The sequence below is a fragment of the Alnus glutinosa genome, chromosome 7 (genome assembly GCF_958979055.1).
Source record: "Alnus glutinosa chromosome 7, dhAlnGlut1.1, whole genome shotgun sequence".
NCBI classification, from domain to species: domain Eukaryota; kingdom Viridiplantae; phylum Streptophyta; class Magnoliopsida; order Fagales; family Betulaceae; genus Alnus; species Alnus glutinosa.
Window position 1 is genome coordinate 27,746,285 of NC_084892.1, and position 11,058 is coordinate 27,757,342.

Here is an 11,058-nt window from a genome sequence, read left to right on the forward strand (position 1 = left end):
GCTCACAAAATGAGATACACTATGAGACTATAATAAGCACAAAAATTATTCATCTAAAAAAAAAAAACATCAAAATTAAAAAGGGGAACATGCACATGTCTGTATTAAAGATTTGTAATACCATCAAAAGAAAAATATTTCTGCATGGAACAGGAAAGGTAGTCAGAAATAAATCGTTATTTATTTCTTCAAAAATTGAGTTCCATGGCTTCTCTTTTTTAAATTAGGTACTTATTTAATGCTTATTTCCTTTAAAATTTTCATATATTTTTTTTAATATTTTGATTTTTTAATGGATAGTATATATAGCAGATATCCTCCCATTCATTGTACTGGTTATAATAGGCTAGTTTTTTTTTTTTTTTTTTTTTTTTTTAAATGTCGCCACAAAAGTTATAAGAAATTCGTTTATTTCATTTACGTTGTTAAGGCGACAAGAGTTGAAACAATTGCTAAGGCGGTCACCATTGGTAGTCGAAGCGGCAGTACTGCTTGCTGCAACACCCAGTATTTAAACAACATAGAAAAATGCTAGAACTTCTTCTAGTGTTTTTTTGGGGCTCTTCTATGTTGACATGGCATGCTTTTTTTTTTTTTAAAAAAAAAAAAAAAAAAAAAAAAAAAAAAAAAAAACTACACCTTGATTGTCAGCATAGAAGGACCCCAGATGAATAGTAGAAGGAGTTCTCGCATTTTTCCTAAACATAATAAGGAGAAGAAAAAAAAAATGATTTCAGTGAGAGGAGTGTTTTAAGTATTAATTTAACCATTTGTAGAACCAAAACCCAGTTAGCATGAATTTGCTGTTCAGTCGATTTCATATTTGCCTGCCAATTCCAGAGGCAAACATATATGGAGATCGATGAGGCTGCTGAGTAGCTTTTCTCACGTCATAATTTATCCTATAGAGCTCCATTGATGATTACTTTTAGATAATGTGGACATTTACGGCTGGCAGCAAGCTGCCAAATTATCTTTGAACAATAATGGTCTTTTGGCAACATTTGGAAAGTACTGGTATGTGTGAAGAATGAATATGGCGAAGAAGATGAACTTTGCCTCCTTTTTGTCATTGTTTTTATATTGCAGGCCGACTTGAATCTTAGCTGCGCCTAACAAGACGAGAAAGCCTGCGCAGTTACCAATAATTAAGATTAAGGATAGTGGAGGGAGGGACTGTCTTTCTCATCCCTTCAAATATATATTATCGTTTATAATAAGTAAGATCAAAATTGGTCAAATTGTCAATGATGGATGTTCCCTGGTGTCGAAGCATGATAAAACAACACTTGTATCCTCTTCTCTAAGGTAATTTTTTTGGATTAAAAAATTTATACAATCAAGCTGTCGGCCCGTTTTATTTCAAAACCCAGTTAATAAAAATACATTTAAGCATTTGATAAAATTACGACTCTTTAACTTTTAAATTTTTTAAAAATGCACCCTTTGTGTATGTTGCACCAAAACGTCATTTTTTTTTTTTTTTTTTGCCGAATGTACTTCCAAACGCACTCTTTGGGAATTAAAACCAGCATTATAGCGTGGTTGGGTTGTTGGGAGAGATTAAACAGGAAAGCATGGACCAAACTAAGGGTATCCTCCACTTACTGAATACTGATGACTTGCGCCTGCTTGAATAGTCATAACCATCGACTTTCCTCATATATTATGGATTTAAATACTTGGGCCTAGCATTGTGGCAGATCATGGGCCCATTAGCAGAAAAGCAGAGAGTCCACGGACTAAAAAAATATGCAGAAACACAAGAAGATGGTCGACCCAGGGTACCCCCTATTTACAAATGCTTTCCATACACACATATAGTTAGCGACATAGAATTATCAATTAGGCAACAGCCCCAACCAATGTTATTAACTAAATAACCCCCCAGTGGCTAGCATATCAGTTATATTATAGATGCTACTAGGGTAGAATCGAGGATCTCCTTTGGAATTTCTTGCTTGAATTTCAAGAAATTCGGGCAGGAAATGAAGACAGCCCCGGGTAGAGGGCCCAACTGCACTCGGCCCCAATTCCTGACTCCCCTCCCATTCTCTACACGGAATTCGGACAGCAAATTCCAGAGATCCATCACTACGATAGTGTTTATAATCACATAAAAGTTGCCACCAACATCTACCCATAATAAGAATGCTGACTTCCAAAGAGAATAAACCCAAGTGCATGTACTTATCGATCATTTTATGACTATCACGCATGTGTACAGATCTGCACCAAAATGCATATGCTCCTTAACAGCATGTTAGGCCTGTATAGATGGAGGATGGAAGATATAGGCCTTATAATACAGGTAATCCCCAAAAGATTTTCCTAAGTGTACCTGATTTTCGGGATGATTTAAAGCAAGGTAGACTTATGATGACCTTGTATAGACCGTAAACGTTTTCGACCAGATATTTCCACAAATTTGGACGCATAATGCATACACTACAAGACCTTCAGATTTCTTTGACAGGTATACACTACACAACTGGAGAGTTCAATTCCAAATGGTCAACCAGAAACAAATCATCGAAGGTTGGAATGGTAAAGAAAAGGACGGAATCATACATGCCAAAACCATGGCTTCTACGCACTGTGTTAAGCACGATTAACATTCCCAAGGGCAAATTAGATGCACTCAGCCCTGCATGACACTTGTAAGGAACTATGTAAAGGGTGCTCCATTTGGTCAAGGGACCCCAACAAATAATCACAAAAGCAAGCAAGTCCCAGGTGTAAGGAGGGCAATATGGCACCTTTTTTTCGTGAGGATAAATTGAACAACCTTGCATGTATAATATTACTCACTCCCCAAGTTTAAAGAACCATCCTTCATTAGCTTCATGCTTAGACTGTTAAATCTGCCCCTAGAGTAATGCCGAGAAGCCTTTCTCCAATCCGTTCCAGTTTTCATCATAGCCACAAATTCATCATAGCTGATACGCCCATCCTGCATTCATAAAACAATGTCAGATTTGTAATCTGCTAGGGCGAAACTGGGCTAGTGGCAAATCGTTTGATCTTCACCTTGTCTGTATCCACTTCTTGGAAGATGTCATTTGCTACATTTGTACAATCATCTGCTCCATCTTCCATCAATGCATCCCGAAGCTCATCTGGCTCAATGTACCCATTGCCATCCTTGTCAAAGTAGGAGAAGGCCTTATGAAGATGCTCGTCATTAGCCAACCTTTGTAGATGGAGGGAAACAGCAAGAAATTCTCCGTAGTCAAGTGTTCCTTTCCCATTATTATCTACCTGTTTCCAAGAAGTTTGTCCATTGATACTTAAGAAACAAATTTACTACAGCAGCCCATATTTTCACATTCAAAAATGAGTAATTTTTAATGGACAAGGGGCATGTTAAATGGACATCACAACACCGACAAGGAAATTATTGAACCAGTTTTTATTTTTATTTTTAAAAAGCGCAAAGCGCAATCAAGTACACAAGAAGTATACAAGAAAGGCATCTAAGAGGAAGTAGAAAACAATACAAGGAAATCATTAAAACTAAACGTTAAAGGTGCGAGGAAAGCAGCCGACCAAGAGTACAAAGAATGAAAGAAAAAGGAAATGAGATCCAGTGAAACATGAAAAGACAAAAAATAAGTTGAGAATCAAGGTGTCTTAGTCAATCCTCTCCCTGTCATTGTATATTTTTCTAACAATTTTTTCAACAAGACATAAACCAAGTGGTTTAAGAATCAAGGTGTCCTAACCATAATAAACCATTCCTCTCTCATTGTACTTTTTTCTTAACAAATTTTTCAACATTAGAAGCGGAGCACTTGTCTCTAGGGCTATAATTGAACCGAGTATCGAATGTTCAAGCTCTGTTTATTCAATTTTATTTCGAACACGAGCCGAGCTTAAGCTTATCACCGAGTTGATAATTTGTTCAAGCTTGGCTCATTTATTTTTCAAACGAATTCGAACTTATCCACAAGCTGCTCAATTAACTTATTCATTCCCTATATAAAGTAAATATCATGATTGTTTTTTTTTCTCCGTAAATCCATACTAATTATAAGTTAATTAATTATTGTTAAGATTTTATCATGAGTTAATTAAATAAATTAACTTGAATCTTAAATAATCCAATCTCAAATTTATATGTATGCTTCATAGTACATATATAAATTTATTATGCATACACATATATTTATATATACACATAAACACACTCATGTACACACAAACACATCTATATCAACGCTTACAATAACAATAATTCAAGTTATATCTATTATATTCGGAAGAAAATTTATCTTTACTTGAGATGTTTTAATTATGAAATTAAAATAATACTACAAAAATAATAAAAACGAAGTTATGCAAGCTAATACGAGTTGAGCCGAGTTTATAAGAGTATAGCTCATTTAATAATCAAGCCTAATTTTGTTTTCACGATCGGCCCATTTATTAAACGAATCGAGTTTATAAAAGCAAGTATCGAGTGGGTTATTGAACGGACTTGTTCATTTTACAGCCCTACTTGTGTCTCAAAAAGTCCTTTGAATATTAAAACGGAGCATTTGTGTCTCAACATGTCCCTTAAATGTCCAATTCTTGCACACAATGTCAAACCATTTGATTTCAAAAGTTAATACAGTATGTCCAACACAGGGATGGAACAAGAAATTTAATTTTGGGGAGCTGGAGTGCATAATTTTTTTTTAAATTTTTTTTTAGAGACGTCCATCATAAATACAATTTCAAAAGAAGAACAAAAAAACAAAATTTTTGGGACCCCCTTCCCCGGGCTTCGTCCCTGGTCCTACATGTCTCCAGTGTGTCAAAGGAATGCCATGTCCACATGAACATCAGCTCCTTTTTTAAGGAGTTCACTACTTCCAATTTTCAAGCCACCCACTAGGTCAAGGGGCGTAATATGATTAATGAAATAAAACATCATCAACTTAGTGGGCTTTATGTTATTTTGAATATAATTCACTTCATTGAAAAAGAAGAAAATGAAGCCATGAAGCATCATCAACACCCTGAGAATGTGTCTAGGGTCAACTTATACTGAAATTTATTTCTGAGACCCAATAGAGCAACTTCTTATAATCATTTCAAAATGATTTTTCTGGAAACTAGGAACTGGAACAAGAATGCATAAATTGCCAACAAAGTCTGCATAAAGCACTTGTCCAGAAAGTACTTACAGACTGCCCACCACTTAAGTGGTATAAGAAGTAACAGATTAGGTGATTAGGCTCGCTACAATGGAATGATTTGTAATACATTAACCCTTTACTAGTCGGATGCATAGAAAGGGGATCTAAGTACATTTTAATGTCAGATGTGTAGTTGAACGATTATTATGGTCCCTAAGGTCATATTAACAATATGTTGAGTCTCCTTAAACAAGGAAACAGATGGCAATGAGGAGGGGGAGGAGGAGTAATAAATATGGATTATGGATTTTTAAGAAGTAACGCTTGATGTTATGAAGAGATATTGACAAAATTAAAATAAAGGGCAACTCACAGCTTCAATTAGCATCTGAACTTCGGGCTCTCCAAGCTGGGATCCAAGATTTCTAAGTCCAGCTTTCAACTCTTCAATTGAAACAATACCATCATTATCAGTGTCCATCTTTTTAAACATCTCTTTGATATCCTCGACTTCTTCAATGGATAAGAATTCAGCAATAACCTGTTTCAGCATACCATATGAATTGGTCACTACCATAAAACATACACGATTCAGAATATATAAAGTATGTAGCAATAGTCAACCAACCCTCAGGGCTTTTCTTTTAAATCTGTTCATCATTGAAAACTGCTTAAGCCTTGACTTGACTACATCTCCAAGAGGAACATTTGGAGCCTTTTTAGCATTTTGGATCCAAGGATGCTCTGTAAACAGAATAGATCGTCATGTTTTATCAGATATGTTTGAATCTGACAAAAACCAAAAGTCATAATGCACATAGAATTACATCAGATTAAAGCTTTTATCATAGCTTTTGATGCATTCTCTTAAGAAATTACTATTCATGGTTCCTAGAGTAAAATATTCACAAGGAGCTTTTGATGCCATGTCAAAATCAATAAAAGCATAAATAAAGTCGGTACAAAAGCCTGCAGGAAACCACACATGAAAAGTACTCGCATAAAGTTTTAAAGCAACTAATCCGGGTATGCAACGCTCTACTCTTTAGAGTCCACTCTAATTTATATCTAGTCCTTTTTAAAATCATAGCCGTGACTCCCAGAACCACAGGGTATTGAGAGTTTTTATCATATTCTTTAAAATGTCAAGATTACTTTTACCATATGAAGATATCTATCCACATACATATTAAATATCCACTATCTATGCACTGCGTTATAATTGTTAATTTGTCACATAACATATCATAACATACATATAATTGATATTTCTCTTACTTATCAAAAAAAATTAGATTAATATGACCAATAATAATTTTATGCTCCTAATATAATCAAGTGTGTAGCATACCATGAAATTCCAGGTTTTATGAGAAACAGGGACAAGCTTTTTAGTTCATTTTAAAATATTTTAAACTTTAAACATGAAATTCCAGGAAAAGAGGTTCTGTGTTTCATTAGTTAACTTCTAGTATGTGATCGTCACTTCCCTTGTTAATTTGTGAAAAACATCATTATAGAGCATGAGAATAAATTTAACATCTTCCATTGGCAGACGGATGTTGATCAAAGCAATGTGCCAAAATGAGAAAAATAAATCAAGAGAGCTTGAACGATGTATTGACCAAAATGCCAAATGCCTAGACAGAAAAAGGGATATACACATACAAACACAGAAAAGATAAATAATTTCTAAATTGCCTGAATTTTCAAACATGCAATGCATCATTATCATGTAAGAATATTATCAGCACAAAAGAGATGTAGAATACCGAGCACTTGCTTCGCAGTAAGTCGAAGCTTAGGGTCTGGCTCCAACATTTGCTTGACTAGACTCTTAGCACCCTCTGAGATATTAGGCCATGGATCCCGTTTGAAATCTATTAGCCCACGAAGAATGGCTTGTGCAACACCTTGTTCAGACTCTGCAGTATAAGGACACACTGCCAAGGTCAGTACCAATGGCCCAAAATGCACATATCACCACACCCTCCTCCCCCCCCACCAAAAAAAAAAAAAAAAAAAAAAAACCACACATGCACACACATGCACACACACACACACAGCACTGCTAAGCATATAATTACCAGCCCAGAATGGAGGAACCCCACACAGCAAAATATAGAGAATAACTCCTGCACTCCATATATCTATCTCTGGCCCATAGTTCCGCTTGAGCACCTCAGGAGCCATGTAATATGGACTTCCAACAATTTCTGAGAACCTCTCACCTAGTTTGATAACAGTTTCTCATCAGATAATGTCAATGCAATAGTAAAACGGAAAATAAAAAAATAATTATCAATGAGTAAGAGGTCAACAATTTAGTATCCTGAGAAATGGTTGAAGTCACTAGTTTGAACCCCTCCGCCCCCACCCCACCCCCCCCCCCCCCCCCCCCCCGCGCGCGCGCGCGCGCGCCCGCAATCTTTCTCTTAAAAGCCTCTTATAACAAGAGAATGCATTTATAACTTATTAGTGAAAAATCAAAGTGGTATATCTACAACTGCATGTTTATGCCCCTGCAAGAACATAGTCAATGTTACAGGTGAACTTCTCAACATCAAGTGAAAAAACAAGGTTTTCATACTCTGACCAGAACTACCACACCAGTCTCACTTTAGAATGAAATAAAGATTTACACATACCCGCCAACATCAATGGGGTCGAAGAAGCAACATTTATAAACAGATTAGCGTTCAAATCAAACAATGAGCAATGACAAACCCTACAACCATTGTAGGAGAAGAGAAAGGGAAAAAGAAACTGTTCTGCCCTTCTCAAGTTATGGGTTGGATCAACTGGTGAATCATTCCATTTCCCCAATGCACCGCTGAGAACTTTAACCCCCAACCTTTTGTAACTAAGGTCTCTCAACAACTATCTTACTAATAAAACCGACAGTTCTTGGCTGATGTATTATGGTCAAACAAACAAAGATAGAGAGAAAAGGATAGCAGAGGACCAGGTAAGGATGGTGGACAGCCTAAGTCTCGAAATCTTAATCATACATGACAGTCACCATGTGAAGGTATTTGATAGACACAGGATTAGAGATATAAAATCACCCAAGTTATCCAAACAATATATGAAAAACTCATACCATCTGATTGAGACAAAACAATATAATAAATAAAACTAGTCATGAAGTAAGAAAGAGAAAAGCTATTAAGCTACAAAAAGAATTCATATACTGAATATTCCAGCAATGATAGAAACCTTTCTAATTCAAGTAAAATTAACTCCATCAGTGGGGAGAGTGATACAACGGTAGCAGAAAGTGATTCCAGGAAAAAAAAAATAAAATCAGTTACATGTTAATGAAGCATTATAGCTCCTGAGTGACACTTAAGTACGATCACATACTTAAGCGGCCCCTAAAGATCTTTACACAAAAATAGTTATTTTGTCAACAAGACCTTCCGCATCACAAAGAGTAGCTACGTAAAGAGCAGATCTATAGGAAACTTGGACAGAGATTGACAAATGGTACAATCTAAAAGTGATATACTACTAAAATCTTAAGTAAACTGCATTTAGAAGTTGAAAGGTTTGCAAAATATCTAGTCCCCAGCAACATACATTCAGAACAAGAATGTAACAAATGTGCGATTCCTCTGGTTGAATGACCTCAAAAGTCAGTTAAAAAGCCTACCAAAACTCATTATCCCAAACAAGATTTCTGCAGTTGTCCTTTCTCTGTTTCATTTCTTTTTTTCTTTTTCTTTTTTGGCTGCATGCCATCCTCTTAATTTCCTAGTGCATTACAGCAAAACCCAGCCAATACCTTTTTGCCCCAATCACCCCTTGAATCCAGTTTAAATAGCTGAATACAGTAGAGAGGTAAATTTTTAAAAATATTTCAAGTACATATCAAAATCCCCATTTAGTATCTAGCGTCATAGTTAAGAAAACTTTTCTCATAACATCTGTAATTAGAAGGCTTCAACATCAACATTCTTTGACCACTGAACACGAGTGCACTCCAACTCCGGCTCAGAACAATAACCATAATTCTATAATAGAGTACATAATCTTTAATTCAAGAACCAATGCTCACCCAACTAATCAAGTTTTCATCACACATGGTTAAGCTAAACATAGAAACACCATTTAACAAGCACATCCTATCCAATTCTAGAAGTCACGTATAACATGCCAAATTAATCATAACAGTCCAATTCATATTACAAGTTACCAGAACCTCGCTCGTTTGCTCAATTCAAGCTTAAGTCTCAATATATTTAGTTTTTTCACTTTAAACCCGTCACTAAGAAAAATTTCTAAAAATCGAACAGCAAAATTCAAATTCGGACCTGGCTTGAAGAATATCGACAGCCCAAAATCGATGGCCTTCAACGGCGAATTCTCCTTCTTGTTCGCGAACAAGAAGTTCTCGGGCTTCAAGTCCCTATGGATCACTCCATGCTTGTGGCAGAGCTGCACAACCTCCACTATGGTCCTCGTGACCGCTGCTGCCGCGCGCTCCGTGTAGTGGCCACGCGCCACAATCCGATCGAACAGCTCGCCCCCCTCGCACAGCTCCATCACCAAATGCACCGCATTGTCGTCCTCGCACGCCTCCTTGAAGCTCACGATGCTCGAATTCTTCGGCAAGTGCTTCATTATCGCCACTTCGCGCCGCACGTCCTCGATGTCCACCGCTGTCCTCAGCTTCCGCTTCGAAATGCTCTTGCACGCCAATAGCTCCCTATTCTCCCGGTCGATACACAGGTACGTGACCCCAAACTCCCCGCGGCCGAGCTCGCGGTCCACTAGGTACTTCTCCTCGATGTTCTCCTTGGGCACGCCGGTCAGGACGGTGATTTGAGCCTTCTTTGCCGCGCTGGAGTCTCGCCGGCCGTGATCGTGGCCCGAGAAGTTCGATTTCACGTCCTCTCTGGCCACGGCCGCCGGAGATCTGCAACAATTTCCCATTCTTCGAAGCTCTCGATCTCGTCCGGGATCCCGAAAAACCCTAACTACCCCCTAGCTAGGGTTTCACATGATAATGCCGACACCCCAACAAACCCCAACCCCAACCCCAACCCCAACCCTAACCCTAAAGAGGAGAAACAGTGATATGAGATCAGAGTGAAGTGTTGGTGGAAACCAGCAAAGAGTGTGCGGCGACAGTCCAGATGGTTTTAGCAGACTGACAGTTTTTTTTTTTTTTTTTAAAGAGGTTTTATAAATTTTTGTAATTTTTTATTTTAAAGCTTTTATAGTTTTTTTCCCTGAGACTTTTGTCGGTAAATCCAGAGGGGTGAGGGTAGGATGGTCGGAACGGGACGGTGAGTGTGAACACGATGAGGATGGGATGTTGGATTTGCAATTTGTTAATTTGTTGCTCAAAGGGGTAATTAAAAGAGAAGCGACAGACAGAATGATATCCGCTTAATTAATTAGTTTTCTTTATATTGGTGCCCCTCAGCTTGTAGCCTTGTAGCATATGATATATCCGTTTCGACAGGCATCTTCCGCCAATTGGGCATGTGAAATTTCTTTTAATTTAGTTTATAAAATTATTTTTTTAATTTAATTTATAAAATTATTATATATTTTTGGATCATGTAAAAAGCATGTGCCATTTAAAAAATTAATTTGTAAAAAATTTATACAAACCCACCTCTAAAAACGATGTATATCATATAAGCTATCAAAAAATAAATGTGAAAAGCAAATATAATTAAAAGAAAAAAGCATTTGTTTATCACATGCAAATGCCGCATATCACTTTTAGAAGTTAGATCGTAAGAAATTTTATGAAATTTCCGTCATTAAAAAAATTCATGTTCTTTTATCATGCGAGGAGATGCATGTAATTTTATAAATTAGGTTATAGAAAATTCTTTTAACTTAGTTTAAAGAAATTTATATCATATCTGTTTGTATGTGAAAAACATATATTTGGACAAAAACTTCCTATAAA

At 36.7% G+C, this 11,058-nt stretch overlaps 1 protein-coding gene across 1 annotated transcript; it reads right to left on the reverse strand.

The window, feature by feature from the left end:
• Positions 1–2,444: 2,444 nt before the first annotated feature.
• On the reverse strand, positions 2,445–10,501 carry LOC133872606 (calcium-dependent protein kinase 13). Its single transcript, XM_062310174.1, has 7 exons — positions 9,443–10,501; positions 7,214–7,357; positions 6,899–7,051; positions 5,755–5,870; positions 5,500–5,667; positions 3,031–3,261; positions 2,445–2,953 (listed from the first exon to the last, which is right to left on the reverse strand). The coding sequence occupies exons 1-7, from the start codon at positions 10,062–10,064 to the stop codon at positions 2,804–2,806; spliced, it is 1,584 nt and encodes a 527-aa protein (XP_062166158.1). The 5' UTR covers positions 10,065–10,501; the 3' UTR covers positions 2,445–2,803.
• Positions 10,502–11,058: the final 557 nt, after the last annotated feature.

Bases quoted from the DNA above. Each gene is read 5' to 3' on its own strand.
- LOC133872606 (XM_062310174.1), bottom strand. From the start codon at position 10,064: ATGGGAAATTGTTGCAGATCTCCGGCGGCCGTGGCCAGAGAGGACGTG. The intron at 7,052-7,213 runs GTAATTATATGC...CTTATACTGCAG, and splicing joins GGTTCCTCCATTCTGGGCTG to AGTCTGAACAAGGTGTTGCA. The intron at 5,668-5,754 runs GTTGGTTGACTA...ATGCTGAAACAG, and splicing joins TTAAAAGAAAAGCCCTGAGG to GTTATTGCTGAATTCTTATC.